Here is a 27,880-nt window from a genome sequence, read left to right as displayed (position 1 = left end):
ATTTCCCGGTCCAGCAATATGTGAAAGGATGCTCTGACTAGATGCTGAGCAGAGGGCAAGGGACCTCAGCACCAGTCAGTACATGACCACAAGGATCAACACCTGCTACTCTAGAGTAAATTGGGTTGCTAAGCAAGGATGTTAAGTTCAGTGGGTTAAGTGTTTTACATCCACTTTGAATTTAGGATCTATTCAACTTGTGATGTGTTTATCAGAATGTAACACCATGAGAAATGAGGGCATCTTCTTTGGAAGCCTACAACATAGGATGGAATCCTAGCTCATCTGGAAGTTTCTGTGACAACTATAAAACAGACATATCCTTTTTTTTTTTTTAACTTCTGAAATAGGGTGTTGCTATGCTGCCCAAACTGGCCTCAAACTCCTGGACTCAAGACTCTAGTCTCAGCCTCACAAACCATTGGTATTACATGTATGCTACTGCATCCAGCTTAAAATGCACATATCTTTCTGGGCACTGGCGGCTCACATCTATAAATCCTAGCTCTTCAGGAGGCTGAGATCTCAGGATCATGGTTCTAAGTCAACCTGGGCAGAAAAGTCCCTGAAACACTTACCTTTAGTTAACCACAAAACAAACAAACAAAAAGCAACAGAAGCTGAGCTATAGCTCAAGTGACAGAGCACCAGCTTAAACAAGGGACAGTGCCCCAAGTTCAAGCCCTAGGGTTGGCATCCAAAAAAAAAAAAAAAAAAAAAAAAAGGATATCTTGGATTTTAGTTTAGTATAAGAATATAAAGCACAGAAATGCGAATGTTTGTCCCATACCATTAAAAGAATGCATGTCCTAAGATGGAGACAGGGTTTTGTGAAATTTGATATTATTTCTTTCTTAATTACAATAATTTAAAAATCAATTACACACTACAATTAACTAGAAAATACAACTGCTCAAGGAAAACTTCATTACAATGATCATTTTACACTAGCTAATATTAGAAACAGGTGTTAAAAGCTCACTCACCTGCTGCATTGTGCTTATGATACTCAATAATCTCAGGAATTGAACCAAAAGCATGCTTCTCTGCTAGGTAATACTTCTTCGGAGATGTTGCTGTTTCCTTTATGTGATAATGCCTAAAGCCTGAGGAACCTTCCCTATAACAAAAATTGAACTGTTACAACCAAGCTGAAATACTGTTCAATTCACTCTTAGATATGTGACCACAGACTTCCTCTGTTTGGCCCTTTCTATCCTCACAGCAAGTATATTTTCCCATTTTTCTTTAGATCTTTCCTTTCATATTAACAGATAGAAATTTAGAAAGTGGTCACTAATAATATTCTTGGTCCCTTGCATGAGAATGAGTAATTCTGCCACAATACAAAGTCTTTAAATAGGCATTAGCTGTTGCCACTTTTTTGTTGTTGTTGTAAACTTGCAAATATTTAGAGCACTTCTAAAAGTGAATTTAAAACTTGGGCTTATAGGAGCTGGAAATGTGGCTTAGTGGTAGAGTGCTGACCTAAGCATGCATAAAGCTCTGGGTTGGATTCCTCAGTACCACATAAACAGAAAAGGCCAGAAGTGGCGCTATGGTTCAAGTGGTAGATTGTTAGCCTTAAGCAAAAGAAGCCAAGGCCCTGAGTTCAAGCCCCAAGGCTGGCAAAAAAAAAAGGGGGGGCTTATAGATATACACATTCTAGATACCTTCATAGAACACAGTCATCTGCTGCTAAAAATGCTTATAAGGACTCCTTAATATGGACATTCATGGCCTCTGTTCCTACCTGTCAGACTTCATCTCCTCCCTTCACTCAGTCTCTCCTGTTCTACAATCCAGCTACACAGACTTTGTTTCAGGTCTTTGAATTCTCCATATTCTCTCACTCACTCCTGGGTCAAGCAGTTTCCTGGTCAGAAACAATCCCTTCCTTCCTAATTTTTCTGACTCGCTCATGAGGTCTCTTCTGGATATTGTTATGACAAGATTCATGGATAAATCAAATGCACTCTTGACTATGCACTCCTCTCTCTCTCTTTCTCTCTCTCTCTCTCTCTCTCTCTCTCTCTCTCTCTCTCTCTCTCTCCCTCTCTCTCACACACACACACACACACAAACACACACATACACACACACACACACACTACTCCCCCACCACATCACCTACTCCTATACCACCACACCTGCCTATCCTTAACATGAAGCTCAGTGTGCAACAATTATTTCATGAATGTTACTGAAGTTTTTATAGGCATTCTCAACAAATATACTTATGGAGAATATTATTCAATACAAAAAATAGTAAAGATTATTAAGAAATGAAGTTTCTTTTTTTTTTTTTTTTGTCGGTCGTGGGGCTTGAACTCTGGGCCTGGGCGTTGTCCCTTAGCTCTTCAGCTCAAGGCGAGCGCTCTACCACTTGAGCTACAGCGCCACTTCCGGTTTTCTGGTGGTTTTATTGGAGATAGGAGTCTCACGGTCTCTCCTGCCCGGGCTGGCTTTGAACCGCGATCCTCAGATCTCAGCCTCCTGAGTAGCTAGGATTACAGGCGTGAGCCACCAGCGCCCGGCAAGAAATGAAGTTTCTTCATTAACAAAGTTCGGGTTCTTTAAATGCTGAAATACCGTTTTTTTTCTGAAAACTAGTAATATATACAAACAATACAGGAAGTTTGTACAAAAATAAGCCCATTTTTAAAAAATAATAAAATAGCGCAGGATTACTTACCCTCCAAATTTTGTATAAAGAGAGACTGTGTACAGGCCAGGCTGACTAGAGTCCCTTACCATAAAACCACCTTCTTTATCCTAAAATCCAAAATAAAAATTATTTTTTACTTCAATTACTAATATTCAAGAACTCAATCTGAACAATTTTATGGTGAGATACAACTGACAACTGACCATCCACATAACTCTTTAGCTCATACTACCAGCTTATGAGATTGATAAATTCCCACAACTACAAATTCTCATCTACATTACAGCCGTCATTTCAACTCGAGACGCTCTCAGAGCCTTTCCAGAACTAACAGAGAAAATGCTTCACTTCCCTAACCCTGCACACATGGAACACAGGAGCTGAAAAAAGTGTTTCATTTGTTTGTTTAGATTCTTAAGACAAGGTCTCACTAGAGACCCAAGCTGGCCTTGAACTCTCAACTCTCCTGCTTCTGCTTCCCAAGTGCTGGAATTATACGAAAGAAACACAATGCCTGGCAAGATATAATATATATTATACATATACTGTATTAGCTGTAACTTCTTAATGTTAGGCTTCATTTCATATATTTTTTTTTACATTTGCTATAAGCTTTGAATCTCAACCCAATATCATGTTCTATCCACATAACATTTTCCCTTCTGTAAATATCTTATTCTTTATAATTCCCCTGTCACTTTACTTGTTCTTCCCTATCTCTCTTTACAGTTCAGTTACAGAACAAGTAGCTAAACCAAGGAAATGAAAAGCCAAAAACAACACTAAATAGATAACGGATAAATTCTTATCTGATTCCAAGCTAACGAGCAAGAAATAGGAACTCCAAACCCTAAGTAACATCATGTCCAAAATCTGGTATTTATGTTGTTATAAGAGGAAAAATGTGTTTCATAATTGAAAAGTCAAATTAATTTTATTCTTATTCATAAGAAGGACAATGAAATTAAATAAGGCCCCACAAATAAACATGATAAACACAGTTGGGGACAATAATTATAATGGTTAATTGGCCAGGAAAAAAATACATAACAGCTATCATTTATTTGTTGAGAACCTATTCTGATGTAATTTTTTCTAATATGCAAATATACTTAGTCCTAAAACCAGCCCTATGGGGTAGGTATTCTATTATTTCTGCTTTCCCTCAGAGGCAAGGAAAGGGTCAAGGAAAAGCCAGATAATGTTCCCCAGGTCACACAGGTAGTAAGTGGCTAACCAGGATTTGGATGCAGAACACCTTGCCACCCCCTGACCTACACCTGTCCCTCACTGTGGGTCTCCAGGGAGGCACATTAGCATCCTGTGGGGATGGCCATGGGCCAAGAGTGGTACAGTCTGAAATAGCAAAGCCACCTGCTATTGCTTCTGTCACATAAACTACAGCTAAACTCAAGTTCTTGACTGGTGGTAAAATGCAGGAGAAAAAAAATGAGAAAGAATGGATTTTAAAGACCAGAAAGTATTACTGAACAGAATAACTAGATCATAAATGCAAGGGATTATCAAAATCCCTCAATTTTCACTTATGTTGCTGATGGAAAAAATGGAGACTAGAAAAGTCACTGCTTATCTGCATTTGATCACACAAAATAATACATATTGAAATGAACTTCAGGAAATGAAAAGAGGTTCTTTTTCTTTCTTGCTGTTTTTGTTTTCCTTCCTTTTTGTTCTGTTTGTTCATTTATCTGTCTTTGGAAGTGTAAGCGGAGGCACAGAAATAGAGGGATAAAGGGTGAACAAATGCTGCAATGGTATTCTCTAGACACTAGTTGAAAATGAAGTATACAACTTAGGGGTGGGGATTTGAAAAAAACTGGGAGAAAGCAAGGGAAGGGGTGACATTGTCCAAAAAGAAAAATACTCCTTACTTGCTTTATGTAACTGTAACCACTATAAAGACAGTAAAAAAAAAAAAAAAAAATTCAGTCACTGTTAAACTTGGGTCTCCCTTAGCCCAGGGCAGATTCTTCTATACTTCCTTTTGTTCTTTTAACTTCTCTTTAAAGTGTTAGCATTTCAGGACATTTATGTCTATAGGCAATCAAATGCTATTAAAATTTCCTTTATTAAAAAATTTCACCTATCTAAACCAATTAACAGATATGGCAGCACATACCGTGCCTGTCATCCTAGCCCTAGAGGAAGTACATGGCTGGGTGTAGTACCATACACCTGTCACTCCAGTGACAGGGAAGAACAAACAGGAAGATGGAAGTTCAGGCCATCCCAGGCATAAAGCAAGATCCTATCTCAGCAATACCTAGCCCAGAAAAGGGCTAAAAGGGCTGGCAGTATAGCTCAAGTGGTAGAGCACCTTTCTAGCAAGCATGAAGTCTTGAGTTCAAACCCCACAGTACCAGCATAAAAAAGGCATCATGTAATATTAATATAAAATTTTCTAAAACAAATAACTTCAAGCAAAAAAAGTAAAAGAAATATTACTCCTGTATAACGATTACTTACTTTTATAGGTATATTATTACTTTATCCCTCCTTTCCATTCCTCCCCCCAAAAAGTTAAGAGTCCTAAGCCCCAGTAGTTTGGAGTGTGATCCTATTTAGAAACAGGTCATCACAGAGGCCATCAAATTAAAATGAAGTCATTGAGGTAGGCTGTAATTAAATGTGACTGGAGTCTTTCTGGAGGAAAGCTGGATGCAGAGACTGGCATGCACAAACTGAAGATGCTGCAAAGAAACAGGAAGAGCAAAACTACCTGGAAGCCAAGAGGAGAGGCCTAGAAGAGGTCTCCAGACAGCCCTCAGAAGAAACCACCCCACTGTTACGTTGACTTTGAACTTGCAGCCTCTATAACCATGAGAGAATAAAACTGTGGTTAACACCATTCAGTTTATGGCACATGGTGGCTGAAGCCTAGTGAACTAATTTATGTCATTAGTTTTTTAGTATGTATTAAGGAACCATTCAAATGAATTTGTGCTGAAATCAAACCCCCTCACAAAATAAGTGAAACACTTACTTCAGTTTTGAGGAGTAGTTCTACCTTGCTTCTATTTGTATTTCTGCAATACCATCTAAACAGAAAAAGATACCCTTAAGCCTCAGATTTTTCAAAATTATATTTTTTCAGTAAAGTATATAAAGTATTTAACATAAATATAAAGTAATACAGCTTGTAAAAAACATATGCAATAGATAAAAACAAGACATCACTGGTAATCTCAATAGACAATTAGTAACTTTTTTTGTTGTTATTGATTTTGTGCCAATACTAAGGATTGAACTCAAGGCCTGAGTGCTGTCCCTTAGCTCTTTTGCTCAAGGATTGAGCCACAGCTCCAGTTTCATCTCTTTGGTGGTTAACTGGAGAAAACAGTCTCATGGACTTTCCTGCCTGGGCTGACTTTGAACATAGATCTTCAGATCTCAGCCTCTTGGGTAGCTAGAATTACAGGTGTGGGCCACTGGTGTCCAGCAATCTTTCTGTTTGTTTGTGTTGGTACTAGGGCTAGAACTAGAGGTCTGGGTGCTGTTCCTTAACTTTTTCTCTCAAGGCCGGTACTCTACCACTCGGGCCACAGCTCTACATTCAGTGGTATTTTTGAGGTATATGACTGACCATTTTCCCCATATTTTATGCTAATAACTAGATGTGTCTGCATTTTTATTGTTTTAGTAAGGTGGGGTCAAGTTCTACTTGCTATATAATAATCTGACTTTGTCATGTGATAGCTATGTAAACCAATATAGTGTATCTTGGTGTAGAGGTGTCATCGTTTATTTAAGCTATTTTTCATCATTCAACAAAAATAGCATTTTCAATGTTTCACTATTATAATCATGGCGAATGAATTTTATTCCACTGATTCAAACATACAGGAAATGTCCCTTTACATTCAAGATAATGGTCTTGGATTCAAATCAATCTGGGGAAAAGTACTGGATTTTGAATTCAGGGCCTCACATTAACTAGGCAGGTGCCCTACCACTTTAGCCATATCATGTTCCCAGCACTTTTTTCCCCCCAATTGGGAAACAATGCCCAGGATTTGTAGGTAACTTGTGAGCTTGTTCTCAGCTATCAGAACTCTAAATTGAATTTACTTTGGCTAGTCACCCAACACTCCAGAGCAACCAGGCTTCATGGTAAATAAACGGAAGAGGGAGATGGGGGACAATTGATCCTTTCTGGAAAGTTCAGATCGTGGTCAAGTTTCTCTGGGAGGATAGAAGGACATATGAAAAGATAATAGACATGAAGAAAAACCAACCAATGATAAATCTTGGGCTGCTCTCCAACTTTATTTCCACCTCCCATGCCAACTGCTCAGAGCATTTATCATACATGTTCTCCTATATGGGCCATTTACCTCTACCACCTGCATCTTTTAACAGTGACCCACTGAGGATACCCTCATCTTGCGCCCACCTAAACAAAGCTGCTTCCTCTTCTGATCCTCTCCTTCCCTAACTGCTCCCTGGGGGTGAAGGTCAAAACTAGTTACTGAAAACCCTGGAAGCCATGGGCTTGTCAGTCCTGGGTCTAGCCCAGGGGCATTTGTGGCTCAGGATTCTCGCCCCCCACCATGAATCCAAGCAAAAGAACAGAACAGTGAACAGCTGACAGAAGTCCTTCTATATCCCTGGAGACAAAGAAGGCATGGTACAGGATGGGCTGTGGCGAAACCAAAACAAAGCAGAGCAAAACCAAACAAAAGTAATCTGACATAAAGCAGGAAGACAGAAAAGGGGACCTTTGCCTGCCCCCACGGGGGACAGCTTTTCCCCCTGCCATCTGTCTCAGTGTGGCACTGGGCCACATGGAATCTCTGGCTGTGGCACAGAATGCTGAGTAGATGCCCACATGGAGACCACACACTAACAGGTTCAGAGTCACTGAGAGGAGGAAACCCCCTCATAGACATTCAATTTCCAAATGAAGATTCCATCCAAACCCTCATGGTGGTGAATGAGAAACTCCAGTATTAACAATCCTTACTGGAAATCTCCTGGGTCATAGGAGGAATTCTCATTGCTGGGGAAGGACAATCTGCTTTCCCAGCGCCCGCCCCTGCACCCCAGCATGTGATCCAGATCAGTCTTCAGTCCACTCCCATCACTACAAATCAGGTCCTTGTTTTCAACTTTTAGCTGGTTCTTTACTTCTAGGGATTTTACTATACTTTCCTAAAACTTATTTAAAAGCAAAACTTTTTTTTGAGTACTTATCTTTAGACTGTATAAATGTCTTACTTCATGACAAGGGATACTTGTGGAGAAATGGACGTCCGTCCATTCCATCACTGCACAAATATCATGCATTCAGCATATCTCCCTCTACAACCGTACAGCTAGGCTCTGTGATGCGGCCTACAACCAGTTCTCCCAGGCTAAGACTTGTACCTCATATTACTGGAATGGATAGTCAATTGAGAACACAACAGTAGGTATTTGTGGATTGGTACACATCTAAATATGGAAGAAATCCAATAATGTTAAGGCTCCACCACAATGTGTGTGTGTGTGTGCGCGCGCACACACGCGTGTGCGCCAATTTTAGGAACTGAAGGCAGGATCTGGGCACTGTCCCTTAACTTTTTCACTAAAGAATGGCACTCTACCACTTGAGCCATGCCTCCACTTCCAGATTTTTTGGTGGATAAGAGGCTCACAGACTGATTTCAAACTGGGATCCTCAGATCTCAGCCTCCTGAATTGCTAGAATTACAGGCATGAGTCACCACCACCTAGAAGTCCAAAATATGCAGACTGTATTGACTAAAAAGTTGTTAGATGGCACATGATTGTATATTGTTTATACTTTCTACTACTTTTTTTTGTTCTGTTTTTGAGACAAGGTCCTGATTTGCATACTGAATTACTGGTATCACAGGTGTGTACAACAGACCTGGCCCACCTACTTCTATCATATTAGGGACCACAATACTGAGAGCTGTGACTTTGAACCTGTTAGTCTTTTTAGATTTTAAGGTCCTCCTGTAATAGTAAGTGACAGGGAAAAAGGCAACAGCTTGTTTTTGTTTTTTTTTGTCATTTTAAAGGCAGCAAATGACAGATACATTAATACACTATCTCAGAATGACTACAAGAGTGTCAGTATGTATGAGTTTACATATTTAATATACATGAGTATACATATATATACATATATATACATATAATAGAGAGAGAGAGTGTGTGTGTGTGTGCGTGCCTGGCTATAGACTCCTAGTAAGCATAGAAACAGCACAACTTCTCTAAGAGGTAATCTGACAGGAAGCATCAGGAATCTGACCACAACAAAATAAATACATGTAGCATTTTTGTCAGGATGAGATTTGATAGATCTAGTTTAAATGAACTACTACTTTTACACCACAAAGGTACTACTTTAACTTAAAAAAGATAGTCACAGGAAGTGATTATATAAATTACTGGGTATACATATGCTAAATATGAGAGTACCTGACACAAGCAAATACTTAATGCATTTATGACAATGAAATATACACAGCTACAAAGATGTTTCAAAGCATACATTTTCATGACAGAAGGTATGTTCAATTATATCATAGTATTAAGAGGGGAGACAAGATACAAAACACTACATACAGCCTGGGTCTAGTTTCTTAAAATGGTAAAAATGATGGGAAGAAAATACACTAATCAATAGAGGTCAACTCATTGAATTAGAGAAATTTTTCTCATTACCCATTTTTACTATTTTCATGGTTTTTAAAACAATAATCATAGACCAGCTATACAATTACCAAAAAAACATTTTCAAAGAGCCATTCTGGGAAATGATATTCCCATATCATGAATAACTAAACAATAATCTGTATTTCTAAATCAGTGGAGCTGTGAGGTTTAAAGTCAATTCAATTGTATCTGCGATTCCACTGACAGACAGCACCTACATAAAAGGTATACTGTAGAAACTAATTCTCAGTTCTTCACCTCAGACAACTGAGTTAAAGATATGACGGCCCCACTTTCTAAATGGAATTAAAAAAATAAACAGTCATCTTCAAAAGCCTTACAAACTAAAAGAATGAAAACATTTTCTGGTTTTCCATACTTATAAAATAAACATTTACTTACTCATATTGATCTAAATTGTTTGATTTCTTTCCTGTTACATAATTACTTGGGATATACCCTTCACTCCTAGAAAGAAGAAAAGTGGTTTTAAGTACACATAAGTTACTTTATTGAGAACTTTTAAAAGAAAGAAAGAAAGAAAGATATATCACTGACTTTCTAGCCAAATAAAGTATTTTGTCAGAGTCTTATAAGAACACTAGCTGACCCTTATTCAATACAGTTATGCCATGTGACCCTACAAAGTATTTTATTTATTTATTTATTGGTGCTGGTCCTGGTGCTTGAACTCAGGACCTGGGCCCTGTACTTGAGCTTTTTTGCTCAAAGCTAGTGCTCTACCACTTAAGTTACAACTCTACTTTCAGTTTTTTGGTGGTTAATTAGAGGTAAGAGACTCACAGACTTTCCTGCCCATCTTGGCTTCAAACCATGAACCTCAGATCTCAGCCTGCTTAGTAGCTAGGATCACAAGTGTGAGCCACCAGCAGAAATTCTACATTTGGTCCTCACAAAAATTGTGAGGCAAACAGACATTACTATATCCATTTTCTGGTGGGGAAACAGGCTTAGAACAATTTAAAGTTTTTCCTCAAAGTCCCAAAGTTGGAGCCAGAACTAAACTCTGGACCTGTGACTAGATCCAATGCACTTCCCAATATTCTACAATGCTGCTCCAGAATTCACTGTTGCTAGGGAGGTTTTAAAGAAACTACTACTTCTTAAAGGGGAAGTGCCAAGCACAGATGGCTCACATCCTAACTACTACATCCTAACTACTAAGGAGGCTAAGACCTGAGGATCACAGTTCAAAGCCAGACAGGCAAAAAAAGTCTGTGAGATTCTCCACTTAACCAGCAAAAAGCTAGCTGTGGAGCTGTGGCTTAAGTGGCAAAGCACCAACTTTGAGTGAATATGCTAAGCGACAGCATCCTGACCCTGAGTTCAAGTCCCAGTTCTAGGAAAAAGAAAAGTTGAAAGTGTTAGCCAAAGGCACCAGCACTCTAATACCTCAAATGCCTAGAGGCCGTTTCACAAAAGGTGGTCCCTGACTGCTTCACTAATGCCATGGGGCACTTGTTAAAAAGACAAATTCTTCTGTCAAATTCCCAAAACCTGAATTAAGAAGACCTTTTTTGTTGTTCTTAGTCATTGGGTTTGAGTTCAGGGCCTGGGAACTGTCCCTGAGCTTTTTTTAACTCTACCACTTTGAGCCACAGCTCTACTTCCAGTTTTCTGGTGGTTCATTGGAGATAAGATTTTCACAGACTTTCCTGCCTAGGCTGGCTGTGAACCTCTACCCTTAGATCTCTTGAGTAGCTAGGATTGCAAGCATGAGCCACCAGCACCTGGCTAAGAAGACTTTTTGTGGGCCAGGGATTATACAATTTTTTCCCCCATATGACTCTTATGCCCCCTGCAATTTAAGAAGCATTCTTGTGATCGCAGGAGCCAATGTATTTAGAACAGAAAATACACACATGTATAAAATAATTTTTATCATCTTTTTGTGTATATATGCCAGTCCTAGGGCTTGAAATTAGGGCCTGGGCACTGTTCCTGGTCAAGGCTAGCTAGCACTCTACCACATTAGCACGAATCCACTTCCAGTTTTTTTGGTAGTGAGTGAGGGATAAGAGTCCCATGAACTTTCCTGTCCTGGCTGCTTCAAACTGTGATCCTCAGACCTTAGCCTCCTGAGTAGCTAGGATTACAGGTGTGAGCCTTGGGCCCCTGGGTGAGCTTTACAGATATGAATTTGAATATGAACTATTAGCAAGAACTCATACACACACACAAATGCACATGCACACACACACACACACACACACACACACACACACACACACACACACACACACACACACACACACACACACACACATATGTGCAGCCCTGATATACTCAGAGAGGCCTAGAAGCAATTGCAATTCAAAAGCAATTGGAATCCTAGCCTCATACTGAAGAACCATTAGGAGCCAAAACTCCTTGGAAAAATGTCAAACTGCAGATTTAGCTACAAAAATACACAGTGAATTTGACCCACTGTACTGGGCCAGAAGGCTAAGAAAGACTAATGAGGATCTCAACCAAAAGCATTCACACTAACCTAAAATGGGGCAATTCAAGCAAATACTGATACACTAAAACTCAATTACCTAAGCATTCATAACACTAAAAGTAATTATTGGTTACCACAGTAACAAAAACAGAAAGTTCAATCCTGATTCTGAAAATTGGTGAACGTTAAGAAACAACTTTGTCAGCCAGTTTGTCAGCCTGATTGTGTAACATCTAAATATATGAATATATAATACACAAGCATTCATGTATACTCTTTCCAAATTTCAGAGCATTAGGACAATGTCTGCAGATGGTATTTTTAAAATCATTATTATAATAACATTATGGGTGAGTTTTCCTTTTTCAGTCTTAGATGGTGAGACTTAGTGAAATGACATGATGATTAGGGTTTGGGAAATCAAGTAACCAAATGCTGGTAATTTTTGAAGTCAAGTGACACTATTTTCAGATGCTTGAAAATTTCTACAGTTCAAGTTAGATATTTCTTTTCCAAAACTAGAAGTGTTTCAGATTCCTGAATTTTTGGAATTTGGGAATATTTACATAGGCTCCCAAACTGGAAACTTTCTGAGCATCAATAAATCATATCAGAGTTTGAATTTTTGGATTAGGGATGCTCACTCTAAAGTTTTATAAAAACTCTGAAGTTTTTATACTGTGTCTGACAAAGGGAGGCAAGAGAACTTTCTTTTAAACACAGAACCAAAGTTCCCAGTGGAGGTGTGGCTCAAGTGGTAGAGCACTAAGCCTTGAGTAAAAAAGCCAAGTGAAAGCAAGAAGCCTTGAGTTCAAGCCCCATTCCCAGCACACGCGTGTACACACACGCACACGCATGCACGCGCACACACATACACACACTTAGACGTTCCAAGAAGGTAAAAGTACATAGCAAACCAGACCCAGAAGTGACCACTTCTGAGACTCAAGTAAAAAGAGAGGGTCTCACCATTCCCTCTGTAGTTCCGGGTCTCCTTCTCAAGTTCACCTCTGGAAAAGCAGAAGATACCTCTGGGATGGGCAGGGAGTGAGAGAGTGGAAGGAGAGGGCTCTGGTAGGGCTAAAGTCCCCTTCTTCCACCTCCCAAATAGCTAGAGCAATCTAATGTATTTTAACTTCTGTAAAAAAATGATTGATCAATTTGCATTTATTGACTGACCACTGAGAACACATCATGATTTGACAGAGTAGCAATGTGTTCTTTAATTTATGAGCAACTGAACTAAGTCCACTAATCTCATTAGATTTTTCACTCAACACTCCCATCTCCCCACAACCTGTAGTACACAAAAGAGGGAATTCTTACCCGTATTTATCTCTTGCTTTCCACCAGTGGACATCGTTCTTTTCCAATATGATATACTCTTGGCCTCTCTCCAGTCTGAGGTCATGTGCCTCTGTTGCCTGGAAATCATACATTGCCACAACTATTTCTTCACTATTATCTTCTTCTTCTGGTGGAATGGGTGGAGGAGGCCTTCTCTAAGTGAAGAAGATAACATTGGCAAATTCAGTATTATATTCTGGGTGATGGACTTACATATCACCCAGAATAACAAAGCAACTTCAAGTCTACTAGGAATGACTTAGTATTATCTGGGGCATCCTCTAACGTTTGACAATGTTGATGCTACTGGTCCTTATGTGGGGTATAGGACATGGAGGATGAGCCAAAACTACTCTTAAACATAATAGAAGGTGATTAGAAACCAGAAAGACCAAGGGTGAACAATCAATCCAGTAACTGGAGATGGAGATGAGCACATATTCATGGAATCTTTTCATAAGTCTCCTATTACTCAAAGGAATTTGTTCTTCTTTATGTCTACCATGTACAAGGCACATGCTTACTACCTAACAAACATACTTTACTTCATTTATTCTTAATATTGCTACTATGAAGTACTGTATTATAACTATAATGTTTACCACCAGCCAAAAATATTTGTGTAAGATTCACAGCAGCTCAGGTCCTGACTGGGCACAAAGCACATTATTTCCCCCCATATACCACTCCTTGGAAGCATATAATTAAATCTCTAATATCATTCCCTGTCATATTGGGGCCTCACATTCCCTGTCATATTGGGGCCTCAAGATTGAAATATTGGTCTGGTGTCAGTGGTTCACACCTGTAATCCTAGCTGAGGATCTCAGTCCAAAGCCAGCCTGAGCAGGAAAAAAAATCTGTGACAGTCTTATCTCCAATTAACCAGCAAAAATCTAGAAGTAGAGGTGTGGTTCAAGTTGTAAAGCCTTGAGCAAAAAAGTCAAGTAAGAGCAGAAGGCCCTGAGTTCAGCTCCAGTTTAAAAAAAAAAAGACTGAGCTATTCCTTAACTTCCTACACCTTCCATACAACTCCCTAAGCCAAACTATAAGCAAAATACCCCCACATAAAACCTACAACACAATTGGTATTGACACCAAGAACAATTAAGTAAACCAAACATATCTGCTTCTACAATAGTCCTAGGAAAAAACAGCATCTAGTGACTGAATATAAGCATAGTCACTCACCAAACTACCCTTCTAAAATGTAAAGATATGAAGGTTAATCTAAAGAAGTAATTCCCAAAAGTGGAAGGACACTTACCTTTTTTGTTTCTGGTGCAGGGGGTAAGGCTTTTCTTATACCTGAAAATACCAACACATTAGTAAGTCAAAACACTATCTCACACCCTTAAATCCTAGCTACTCATGAGGCTGAGATCTGAGAATTCCAGTTTAAAGCGAGCCCAGGCAGGAAAGTCCATGAGACTCTTATCTCCAATTAACCACCAGAAAATCAGAAGTGGCACTGACTCAAGTGGTAGTAGAGCACCTGCCTTGAGCTGAACAGCTCAGGGACAGCACCCAGGCCCAGAGTTCAAGCCCCATGACCAACCAAACACACACACACACACACACACACACACACACACACACACACACACACACACACACACACACACACACACACACACACACACACACACACACACACACACACACCAAAAAAGCTATCATCCAAGGATGGATTAGAAATAGATAGATAATGATGATAGAAATATGAGAATGAACACAGGGACAAGGACCTATCCTGCTCAACACAGGGGGCCAGGGGAGGGGGTTTTCAGCATCATGGTCTCCCTATACCACCATAAACTGTGCTTTTAACAGTGCTTGCTGAACAAAAGAAAACAAAATGGGGCTGGTGGTGTAGTTCAGTAGTAGAGTGAATGCCCAGCATGCTTGAGGTCCTGGATTCACTCTCCAGCAATTACGATAGATAAATAAGCAAACAAATAAAACAAATGAAATTCCAGTAGTCCCCAACCCATCTGTGTGTGGTTTCTGTGATTCTACTTTCTGTAGTTTCAGTATAAAATGTTAAATGGAAATGTTAAGACATAAACAATCTCTAAGTTTTAAACTGCATACCCCATTAGTCATTTAGCTATTGGGGTTATTATAAGATCAACTGCAGTGGGATGACCAGGCTTGTATTCAACCAACTCTCACTCATCTAAGTAATGGCTCCAAGTATAAGAACAGTGATGTGGAAATGGGGTGTGCCAGAGAAGCTATAATGTGCTTCCATCTAGTGAAAGGCTAGAAGGACTCCACTTAGTAAGTGGAGAGGTTACTAAGATCCACAGTATGATAAGAAACTGGGAAGGGGCTGGGAAGGTGGCTCAGTGGTAGAGCGCTTGCCTTGCATGCATGAGGCCCTGGGTTCGATTCCTCAGCACCACATAAGCAAGAAGAAAAAAGCCAAAGTGGCACTGTGGCTCAAGTGGTAGAGGGCTAGCCTTGAGCTGAAAAGCTAAGGGACAGCGCCCAGGCCCAGAGTTCAGGCCCCATGACCAGACCCCCCCCCCAAAAAAAAAAAAAAAGAAAAGAAAAGAAAAGAAACTGGGAAAGACAAAGAGGGAGAAAGTGAGGGAGAGATCACATTCACACAATGTTGTACTAGTTCTATTTTACTATTAGGTGATGCTGTAAGCCTCTTCCTGTGCCTAACTTATAAATTAAACTTTATTGCAGGTATGTATCTATAGAAATAAAACCCTTGGTGTGTGGTGTGTGTATGTATGTGTGTGTGTGTCTGTGTGTGTATATAAATATACATATAAATATACACACACACACACCGTATATAGCTTCACTAATCTTCAGGCATTCATTGGGAGTCTTGAGCAACCCCTATGGATAAGAGGGTACCTACTGCAATGACAACACTCAGAATTCAATAAGCTCTGACTCTTCCTCCAGTCTTAGAGCTTTGGCTAACATATGGCTACCCACAGTTAGGTGGATATGGGATGGAATACTAATCAAAGGGTTCTATGTATAAATAAATGGTGGGCTGGGAAGATGGCTCAGTGGTAGAGTGCTTGCCTTGCATGCATGAGGCCCTGGGTTCGATTCCTCAGCACCACATAAGCAAAAAGAAAAAAGCCAGAAGTGGCGCTGTGGCTCAAGTGGTAGAGTGCTAGCCTTGAGCTGAAGAGCTGAGGGACAGCGTTCAGGCCCAGAGTTCAGGCCCCACGACCGGATCCAAAAAAAAAAAGTAAATAAATGGTGCATGCCAATTTTAGATCCTATACCAGAAAAAACTTCATGTGGACACCCTTGACCTTTTTCTCCCTTTCTGTGTCCAGAATGGGACACTGGAACTGGTGCAACCTTTGGGAACCATCTGTACAATTCCTACCAACCTAGAGAAGCTATCTATCTCTGGTTTTATTACATGGGACAAAAATAAATTCCTAGTTTAAGTCATCATAACTTCTGAGTCTATTTTCTTTTTTTACACCAAATTAGACTGTGCATTACCTAACAATAAATGCTAGGAAACTGAAAAAATTAGGAAAGAGTAAGTTTTGGTAACTTGGTCCTTTCTCTTTGTTGTGCTAAATCAAAGCCTGACACATGCCAAAAAACCAGAGTAAAGGGACTCCCAGCATCCAGAACTGCCCCTCAACCAGGAATCATCTGCCAAATGGCCATTATGCTAGTCTCCACATGCTCCACAGATTCTTACTGACACATAGAGCACAATGCCATCATGAAGAGCAGTACAGCACACATCATCTACAACAATAGCAATTTTTAGCCTCTTGGTATTTTTTGTATGTTTTTGTTTTTTTAAGAGAAGGTCTCTTAAAAAGGCCTTGAACTCATGAAAATCCTCCTGACTCCAGTATCCCAAATAGTGGGCTTACAGGTATATCCCACCACACTTGGCAGAATCTCTATGCATTTTTTACTTATGATTAAGGGCCTCTAATTCCCAGGATTTATAAGAGTCTTGGTGTCAAAATTTTTATTTGAACATTTATATAGAAATACCATTATGACACTTTACAGTTCTGACAGACTATGAAGCCATTACTAAATACACACCACTAAGACTCTGTAGAACAGCCCTACAGAGATTACGGCTACATTGCTATATGAGGTTTCCAGCTACACATCTGGGAACACTTTATTTGCTAACAAATACACAAACACTGAATGAAGAAAATTGGCTGACTTACCAGATTAGGCTCACATTTTTAATAAGTTCATTTCTAATAGGATTCAATGTTGTGATGAAATCGCCCCGAAAGAGAATGTTGGGTTTTATGAGAGGGTCTCTCTACTGCCTAGTCAAATTATCTTTATAAACCACACATACTCTACATTTATGCTCCTCTAGGAGGTGTGCTGTACTTAATCAAAAGCACCTTTCTCACCATAACAATATATCCACTTAAACACAATATAAGAGAAGAAGATGAATACTTACTGCTTTCAAAAAGATTATATTTTTCACATCCAGGTGCTAGTTTTTCAGTTTGCCTGCAGCATTGATAACTTCCATCTGCCCAGAATTTAGGATGATATTTAATCATAATATTATTGTTGTTCTTTATTTCTGTAATTCACAGACACATCCACGGTTAGTGAAATACAGCAGACAACAGCATGTTTGGCAAGAACCACTGTCAACCATCACTTCCTTAAACACAATGTTAATTATGAGGACAACAGTGTGATGTTACACAATTCAGCATTCAGAAAAGCCCCTTTTACTTTTCTATGTGGTCAATCATACTTGTGAGCAGAAGCAACTGCTTCTACTCCCTGATAAATACAAAAGTAATTTCACTATCATTTTGTCCTATAGAAGAAGCAATGTGGATTGTCAAGGCAAATTAGCCATTTACACACTCTATGTACATGTCCATCCATACACACTGAACATTGACTACATAGGCAATTCCTTAGGAAAATGCAAAATCCTGTCTTTATGAAAGCCCCTGCTTCATTACTTTTTGAATCACATATTAAATAGAAGCAGGCTTTTCTTAGAAACTATATACCACTAGAAACAATTAGATTTTAAAAAGGGAAGTTATCTTCAGTATGTTGGCGTCACTTACCATAACCACCCTTCAAGCAACACTTACTGCAGATTGAGAGATTACACTGGTTATATTTGTTTTAGTGATAATGATATTGTACCTCTTAAAGTTATATGAAGATTAAAATAAGTATTGATTGCTATTCAATATAAAAACGTAAGTTTTACCTTCTTTTAACTTCTTCACCCACCGGTCCCTACTTTGTGCACTAGGTGCAAAAATATAAAGTGTATTAGCATCATGAACAACCTAAGGTAAAAAAAAAAAAAAAAAAAAAGAAAGAAAGGAATTAATGACAAATACATAGACATAGCACTTCTGTCTAGCATAGGGTCCTTGATACAACAGGCTAGGCACAAGAAATGATTCTTGAATTTCCAACCCAAAGGATCAAGATTCCCCTCTTTCAAAAGATATCTATTTCTTAACTATAACATCAAATGGGTTATGTCTTTGGGAAGGAACTGTGTTTATATTGAAGAAAAACAGATATATACAGAGGTCAGTATGCTTTCTTAATCTTGGTATTTCTCTTACTTTAATGAACTAAAGTTCTTCAGAGAAACCTGTACGACATCAATTACCCTAATATACTCTTTTTCTAAATACTGTTTCAGATGAATGGATTGTGCTTTCAGCTCACTCCTATAGTCTCCTTTGCCACTACTAATCATCATAGCTCTAGGCTGCCTTCAAGTCCTAGTATCCACCCACACATCTACCCAAAATTTTGAGTCCAAAATCATGAGAACCATAGCACCCCCTCCAAGTGCCTACCAACCTGTAATGATGTCTAAGAGCCAGCAAAAGGGTGACAGAAATGGTTCTTTGCTAAACACTTCTAATGAAATTTTATACATATACACACCATTATAGACACATTCTGCATAAAACCCAGGCCCATTAGTAGATGTAGCAGTTAGGTAGAGCACTAGACAGGCAGCAGCATAAGAGAAGCAGTGATAACAGTGCTATAAAAAGCAACTAACAGCGTCCTTGATCTTACTACACATCTCAGTGACTTAGGTGCCATTTCAGTTAATCCTCACACCAGCTCAATCAAGTGATCACTATTACCATTATTTTCAGAACAGGAAAGAGACATAGAGAGAGCAGTGACTTACAGCAGATCACAGAGAAAGAAAGTGGCAGATCAGGTTGTTTGTCCTCAGTTTCCTCCTTAACCACTTTATAGTCCTGCTCTTCATACAAGAGAAGAGGCAGATATAAAATGAGGGAAGGGAAAAGGTAAGCTTAAATATAACTTTTCATTCTTTCATGCTGTTGTTCTTATAGTAGAAAATAACCCAGAGGTAGTTTTAATATTGAATATTTTAACTCACACTTTCCAAATAGTGTTGATCCCCCGTTCACTCCACCACAAACAAATTGGTACTTATTTCAAGTATAACTGAGAATTTTGTAGGAACAGTTAAAACCATACAAATTTCCACATTGCAGTATCACCTTGAAAGAGATTTCCTTTCAACTTTCTCTTAAGTCACACTGAGAAACTTTCACCAGAGATGTTCTTTGCTCAAAGGAAAGTGTAAAAATGCCTCCAACCAGGAAGGAAGAGCTTAGGTGCTGGAAGGATTCCTGTGCGGCCTGACCTATCCTCTAGACCATCAGGGTCCAAATCCACCCTCCTGGGATCTTAAGACTTGGGTGTCAGGATTGTGGCATCCCTCAAAGGCGGCCATATCCATATCTTCATTGGCAGCCAGGATAAATGTACATCTGTGGCTTGGTTGGCTTCTAATTCACAACATGACAATGGATGAGCTATCTTAACACCCGTGAACCTTTCCTTTTCTCAATCATACATGAGGACAGTATGATATTTACGCACAAGACCATTGGAAAGAAAAAGTGAGATAGCATGATAACCTTTAAATATGCTTTAACTAACAGACAGTGCTATATAGCACAGTATTTCTGAGACTGACACCACTTCCCAGCATCTCAAGTTCACAGAAAATGTCACCATCCTTCGATTAGTGCCAGCCTTCATATCCCGAGTGTGCCATAATACTGTAGATAAGATCTGAGTCTTAGACACCCAAGATCATGGGTAGAATGGAACAATCAAAATGAGAACAGAATAATGTCTCAACAAAGATTTAAGCAATTTATGGAGAAAAATTACTATTAAAGTAACAAGTGAACCTAAACTCAGCCACCAAGCCAGTGATAAGAAACCACAATGTCAGAGAGAAACATGACTAGAGGCACAGCATCTCACACTGCAAGAACACACCAGCTCACCTGAAACGGATATTTATTCTGACAGGGGATGACACCGTCATCGTTCTTCACTATTTCCACACACTTGATTTTTGAAATATCAATAAACCCCTTCCTGTATTTTTTCTGTGAAAAGAAAATATAGGGAGAAGCATTACAATCCAAAGAAATAAGAAAAATCTATTGTCTCTGTGCCAGCCCTGAGGCTTGAACTCAGGGCCTGGACTCAGTCCCTGAGCTTTTTTGCTCAAGGTTAGCACTCTGCCTCTTGAGCCACATCTCCACCTCCAGTTTTTTCAGAGGCTAACTGGAGATGATAGACTCACAGACTTGCCTGCTCAGGCTAGCTCAAACGATGATCCTCAGATCTCAGCCTCCTGAGTAGCTAAGATTCCAGGCATGAGCCACCAGTGCCCGGGCTAAGAAGAAAAGTATTTTAATGGTTATATTTATTAATGAGCTTACTGATTCAAAATATTAAAATTGCCTAAAACATTACCTAAATCACGTCTCCCTTTCAAATTGTTCAAACTGTTCAAAATACTAATACTGTAATGATTGTGAATAAATTGTTAAATCCTTTCACTTCTGAGGACAAAACAGACTCTCTAGTGGTCTCCATCACACACATCTTATTCAACAATTTAACTCTTTGACAAGAGAATCAAAAAGAAAGCATCAAAGATCCAAACTAGTGAAACCCCGTTCACTGAGTCATAGGTACAAAACTCCAGGCAGCTCCAGGGAGGACACAGAGCTCAGAGTGCTGAGAGGCAGACTGTCCAGATCCACGCCCAGGTGCTCAATGCTCTACTTCTCCTCCCCATCTCTTCCTCCCTCCTGGTAGCAATTAACCACCGCACCTCTGAACATAAGAATCTCACATCTGGAGATTTGTTCTAGGGAGAAACCCAAAAGAAGGCAAAGCAGTGTGTGCAAGGATAACATAATGTATCTATTCAAAACTACTACAGCCAGGCACTGGTGGTCGGTTAGAAGCTGAGATATGAGCATCAAAATTTGAAGTCACCCTAAGCAGAAAAGTCTGTGAGACATTTAAAGTGGGAGAATGTAGACCCTGAGCAAAAAAGTCAAGGGGGAGCTTGAGGCCCTAAGTTCAAATCCCAGTACCAGCACATACACAAAAAAAGAAAAGAAAAAAAAACAATTATAAATACAATATAGAAATAAAAAATATTTTGTTGAATAACATTCACTGATGTACTCCACAGAAAGTATATGAAGACTAACGTACTTTTTTAAAAATTTGTATCTTTAAGTAGTTGTACAAAAGATTTGCCATTCAACAAGGTAATAAATAACTACAATGAATCTTGGTCAATGGCACTTCTATCATCATATTCCCTCCCAAGCATTGAGTTGTATGACTGCATTCCCTACCCCCATTCTTCTCTTCATTTAGCTACTAAGTATGGTTGTTAATAGGTTTCATATGAATAGCAGAAGGGAAAGGTGAGAAATGAAGGACACTGCTGTATTGGGAGTGACCAGCCCTTTCCTGGACTTAGCCACTGAATACTCCGAATGAAATCACTACTCTGGCCACAACCTTCAGCTCTCCACCCGGGAACCTGCTCTGCATCCTCACTATCATCACCCACCAGACTTGGCCCCTCTCCTGGCCATCAGCAGCTCCCTCCGGCCTAGATTGCCCTGGTTGTCATTTTACCAGTGCATTCTCCTTTATATTCTCCTGGCATGCCCCTGAACATTAGTCAGTCCTCATTTCCCCCTAGCCTTGTCACATCTGGCTGCAGAAAGTCACCTGTCCTCTATGCCCTAAGCCAGGGTCTCAGTGCAGCTCTTCATCTCCATGGAGACCACCAGCCCGCTGGCCCATCCCTGTCCCCCCTTTCAGTGGACAATCTCCCTCATGACTTTCTGGAGAAGACACTTCTTGTCCCTCTCCAGTGCAGTGGCACTATAAGATCTACCCCCCACCCCATCTCTTGTCTATTTCCTCCTGTCTCTAAAGAAGGTAAAAAGGATGTATGATAGTGTATGTTCCATAGGCTTGCTATGAGAGTCAAATGAGCTAACACTACAAAAAAAACTTAAAAGAGTGGTCCATAGTACAAGCAAAAACTGTTAAGTATAGCTGGCATTTAACTGATGTATTCCATTCTATGCCCACAACATCCACATTAGACAGTTATCATGCTCCTCATGCTATAGACAGATCAACCCATACACTTGAACTGTCTCCAGAGCAACTGGATCCTAGAATGCCCCAGCTGTTAAGAGGAGTCTGCAGGATTTGAAGCAGGGACTTTTTCAAGCTTCCAGAAGGACAGGAAGAAGGACATTCTCCCACTGGTTCTATTCTAAGGGCTTACTTTGCCTGTCTGAAGATACATTCCGTTTCCCCAGGCAAATCAAGAATCTTCCCCTTCCAGCCCTGCCCGCACTCTTCTTCCTTCCTGAAAGAGAAGGACTGCGCCTCTGCTTTCACTTCCTTCCACCTACTCCCACCTGAACCACCTGCCATCCACACCCATCTCTGTCCCCTAGAGCTGTCTCAGAAGCATCACTGATGACCAAGTCCAACAGTTGTTTGCAAGGAGACTGGACTTTACTTGAAATCACTCAAGATTGCTAACATTCTCTTACTTCTTGTGGCCTGGACTTTGAGGCATCTTGTTTTTCCTTTTCTCCTTTCCTCTTGGTTTCTCAAACACCTGTCTTGTGTAGCTAACTAAGCCAAGGAACTCAAGGTAGGGAAAGTTCTTTTCCTGTGCATCTGGTCCTAGGATTGAGGAGTTTTTAATCCTTGAGGTTACTCAGCCAGGTTAGGCTCACAATGCCCACCATAAGAGAAGAAACTAACTTGCCTGTGAGAGACACCAGTGCAATAATCATTACACGATGTAGTAAGTAATAACTGATTTTTTATATATCAAAAAAAAAAGATGCAACGAGAGCACAGAGAACTTTGGCTTACCTGTCAGAGGAAGGATGGTAGGGAAAGAAATTCCTGCACAAGGCAGAGTAGATACAAAATAAAACATGCCTGTAGGATCTCAGTGTCCTTCCATAAAATGGGAATAATGATAGCATATGTTCCATGGGTTGGTTACAAGAATTAAATCAGCTAACGCTACAAAAAGCTTAAAAGAATGTTTGGCTCTTAGTATGAGCAAGTACTGTATTTGCTAACAAATGGGAAAAGAGGCCAGTGTGCCAGCTGGATGTGGTGGTTCAAGCCTGTCATTCAACTGTTCAGTAACCTGAAATTGGGAGGATTTCAGGCCAGCCCAGGTCCAAAAAAAAAAAAGTCAGTGAAACCCCACCTTGAGAGAAAGAGCTGGCTGTGGTAGTATGTACTTATCTTTCCAGATTTGGTGGAAAGTGTAAATAGGAGAATCATAGTCCAGCCTGGCCTAAGCACAGATCAAGAATCTATCTCAAAAAATTGTAACAGAAAAAAGGTGTGGCTCTAGTGGTGCCTGTCTGGTAAGTGTGACATCCTAAATTCAAACTCCAATACTGCCAAAAACAAGAAAGAGGGGAAGGGAGGAAGAGGAAGAGAAGAGAAGAGAAGAAAAGAAAAAACTTGTCACTAAAGGACAAGGTACATAAGACAGAATGGAAAAGTGAGCAGAGGCAAGCTGTGCTTCATAGAGGTTGGGGTCTAATAGGCCACTCACCTGGCCTACATCAGCTAATGGACAGAAGAAGTGCCAGAGAGCAACCTCCTATGAATAAGCCCAACATGTTCACTGTGGACTCTTACTTAATAAGAGTAATTGTTTTTAAATACCCATCTCTACCCATCTGCCACAGCTACTAAAAGCATATGTCAAATGCAAGTCAACCTATACAGAAAAACTGGATAATTTTAATGCTGGGCTAACCTATGTACCCTAAAGTCAGGCTGTATAAGAGATAATCTCCTAATATAGTAATATATGGACTTTCTTATGCAAAATCTCTTCCTATAAACTGAGTTCAATTAAAACCATGCATCCATTACTTCATCTCATCCAGAAACAAACACTGATGAGATACCAAGCAGGCAGCAAGCACAGCACCGCTTGTTGGAGTTGCCGAGTTAGGGAAGGGCACCAAAGGTCTCTAAAGAGAACTGCACTAATCAATAATATGGTGAGGGAAAGAGGAAGAAAAGGATGAGTCATAATCTAGCAATGACCAAGTGTGCCTTCTTGGCGGGCTTTATTTCTCATTAGGTGGTGGGGCAGAGATGGGGCCAGGAGACCTTGGAGCTCTCAAGGAGGAAGTGACCTCTAGATTTGCTTTTCAAAGGCTAACTGGGGGAGCAAAGAGTGCTCCAGGCTGCAAAAATGAAAGATCACTGGATATTTAGGGAACTGAAAAAAAGGGGGGGACGGGATTCACTAATGACTGAAGCTCAGAATGGTGGCTCAGGGGAAACAATGCCAACCAGGTTATCTGGAAGGCAACTTAGGAAGAGGCTGCAATGTTAGATTTCAGGGGTAGGAATTCTGCTGAATGAAGGGCTGTGGGGAGGCATGTTTTCAAGGTCATTATTAACAGCAGTATGAAGGATGAAGAGAGGGGTGGGTGGAGCTGCCAGGAGAGGTAATGCAGTTCTGAATCACTGATTAAGAAAGCAGGGACTCAGAACTCAGAGAACTCAGTCCTGAAACTATGTGACCCCTTAGCTATAGGGTGAAAAGTGATTTTTAAAAAAAGTCAGGCCTTGGGACTCTGAGTAGGCAGCAGACATGGAGCCCATGAATCTTGAGGGAACACAAAGGACAACCAGGTCTGAGGAGCCAGGCTGGAAAGTGAATGATTACTGAACAACTAGCTACAAACATCCGCGAGAGGTTGAAAATCTAGGGACAGAACTTAGTACCTTCTTCATAGATAGAGAACATTCTGGAAGGGTGAGATACTCAAACATAGTTACTGACAAAGCCAGGTGATATGCTGTGATATGCTCTTTTCACATCTGGTCACATCTGGTCTCAAAAACTTCATTCCATGGTCTACTTCATCTCTTTGCCTGCCAGCTTTGGGAGTATTATGAGGAACTTTGGGAAATGTTAAAAAAAAAATCTCTGAAGAAGGAAAAAGACAGGAGGGGAGGGGAAGGGAGGAGTTGGCAGGTGTGGGGGGGGGGAGGGAGAGAAGGGAAGAGGGGGCTAGGAATGTGGCTTAGTGGTAGAGTGTTTGCCTACCATGCATGAAGCCCTGGGTTCAATTCCTCAATACCACATAAACAGAAAAAGACGTAAGTGGCACTGTGGCTCAAATGGTAGAGTGATAGCCTTGAGCAAAAGAAGCTCAGGGACAGTGCCCAGGCCCTGAGTTCAAGCCCCAGGACTGACTAAAAAAGAAAAAAGAAAAGAAAAGAAAAAAGAAAAAGAAAAGAGGGGGAAGGGGGGAAGGGAGAGGAAGGGAGGGGAGGGGACTGGAAGGGACTGGAGGGGAGGGGAGAGGACGAAAATGGAGGGGAGGGGAGGGGGAAAATTTCACATAGACCAGAAAAGCCAATTATATTCCTAAGAGTGGCTCTTTTCTTTTCCCACTTAGAACAGAGTTCAAAGAATGTGACTCCAAGTACAACAGGCCACAATAACCAGGAAACACAATGAAAACCTCAGGATGGCTTTGATATTTTTCTTGTGCATACTAGGAATAATTTGATACAGACTTTCCTAGGGCCAGAAAAAGTAGAATAAAATATAAAAACATTTCTAAGTTGGCAATTTCCTGGTAAGTTATCTCTTCTTTACCAAGGATGAAATTCTTGGGAAATACAAAAGTAAAACCAAAAACTTGGCATTCCCATTTGTTTTCCTCTCTTTTGACCAGCTTTCAATTTATTTTGACCAACAATAGTAACTTCCATGGGGACTCAAAAATGTAATATTCAATGTACATTATGTAAAAACTGAACTATAACTTGAGGTAGGAATGAAACAGGAATTGATGGGGAGAACAATGAAAGAATAATATTGATCAAGACCCATAATCTGACTTGTGAAACTGAAATCCTTTTGTAAAATATTTAATAAAAAATAATTTTTAAAAATTAGAATATGTTTTTTACAATTATCAAAAGGTTTTTGCCCTAAGAAGTGAGTGGCTACATCTATAATCATGGCTTAATAATGAAAATGATTATTTTTTAAGTAATGTCCAGAATAAAAACAGGATATTGAAAAATTCTACAAGTTATAATAATTTGAAGGCAAAAATCCCACGTTCAAACTCACAGCAAATCTTTATTTAGGCTGCAGGTCATAGAGTTTCTGGGGCTATATTTTCACTGTGTGTAACAGTCCCATTACAATCCTCTGAGAGTTAGTAACTGAACCATCAGCCATCACAGAAGTCATTAGAAATGTCACTGCAAAAGAGAAGGAAAGTCCTTTAGCCTAAGTTTCAGTTGTTGGGTTTCTATAGTTGATAATGACAGGTAGCACTTTGCCCCTATAGTAGAGGGGCGGGGGGTGTATACCTCACTGTTCAGTGGTTCTTTTTTCCAAATGAACACATCATTATGAAATCAGATATAACTAGAATCATATCATGCCACAAGATCTCTTGTCAAGAAAAGCTTAGAGGAGATAAGCTTTGTGTGTCTGCTGGGGAAGTTACAGACAACAAAGAGGGTAAGATAGAAATGCAAGCTCTGAGATAGCTGGGCAAGGGATGGGGGGGGGTGAGAGGGCGGAGGGGGCGGAGGGGGAGCAGCAGGGACAAATAATAATCCAAATACTCCACACCCAACACTGTGGTTTCTCCATATGAAAGGTAGTCTACAAATGTAGCCCTAGGGGAGACATGGTCCCCTCCCCAATCTCCCAGCGTCCCTACCAGTGGGTAGATGCAAACACTAAGGTGTAGATAAACAGCCCAGAGTATGGAAACTCTAGGCTCACTCCGGGCTGGCTTCCTAGAAATGCACAAACCTGGGAGTTCACAGCCTGAGAAGTTTGCCTCTTCTGTGCCCATCTCTGGTCAGTTCTTCCACTAAGAAACCCTTCCTCTTTCTGCTTGTCTGATTTCAGTGGAGGGCACAGGGCCCCACAGACAAGTACGGATTAGAAATACCAACTATTTAAAATTTGAGTCTAACTTTGCAGAGCACGGCAAAAGCAGAGCCTTAATCTAGTCTTTACATAAGCTGCTACTGGGCTCTTACTATCTTTCTAGTTTACTGGATTTGTATTATTTTCTCTCGTTTCCTCCAGTGTTCGAGAGATTATACCACAGTGGGTTTTCTAAATGCCTCATAATACTACACTGCCTTAATGACATGGCAGCTTACTGCCTGAGAGGGCAATATCTCCCCTGCAGTTTTCTTCCGGTGAATATAATTGGCCAGGCTTCTTTCTGCTTCTGCAGAGAGGAGGAGGGAGAAGAGGGGGAAAGTGAGAACATGGA

At 40.1% G+C, this 27,880-nt stretch overlaps 1 protein-coding gene across 4 annotated transcripts in view; it reads right to left on the bottom strand.

Moving 5' to 3' along the window:
* Tec (tec protein tyrosine kinase) overlaps positions 1-27,880 on the bottom strand; it is a 95,869-nt gene that overhangs the window by 14,540 nt on the left and 53,449 nt on the right. For all 4 annotated transcript variants that reach the window (XM_070013186.1, XM_070013185.1, XM_070013188.1 and 1 more), the window contains 9 exons: positions 20,501-20,605; positions 18,400-18,481; positions 17,614-17,742; positions 14,434-14,474; positions 13,146-13,321; positions 9,758-9,823; positions 5,673-5,727; positions 2,696-2,775; positions 987-1,120 (listed from right to left, as the gene is read on the bottom strand). In XM_070013186.1, the coding sequence (XP_069869287.1) occupies positions 987-1,120; positions 2,696-2,775; positions 5,673-5,727; positions 9,758-9,823; positions 13,146-13,321; positions 14,434-14,474; positions 17,614-17,742; positions 18,400-18,481; positions 20,501-20,605 (868 nt within the window). The remainder of the gene's footprint in view (positions 1-986; positions 1,121-2,695; positions 2,776-5,672; positions 5,728-9,757; positions 9,824-13,145; positions 13,322-14,433; positions 14,475-17,613; positions 17,743-18,399; positions 18,482-20,500; positions 20,606-27,880) is intronic.

Source organism: Dipodomys merriami, unplaced genomic scaffold (genome assembly GCF_024711535.1).
Source record: "Dipodomys merriami isolate MVZ:Mamm:240054 unplaced genomic scaffold, mDipMer1.0.p SCAF_9, whole genome shotgun sequence".
Lineage (NCBI taxonomy): Eukaryota > Metazoa > Chordata > Mammalia > Rodentia > Heteromyidae > Dipodomys > Dipodomys merriami.
Note: the sequence above shows the minus strand (reverse complement) of the source record. Positions and strands in the feature narration are given on the sequence as shown.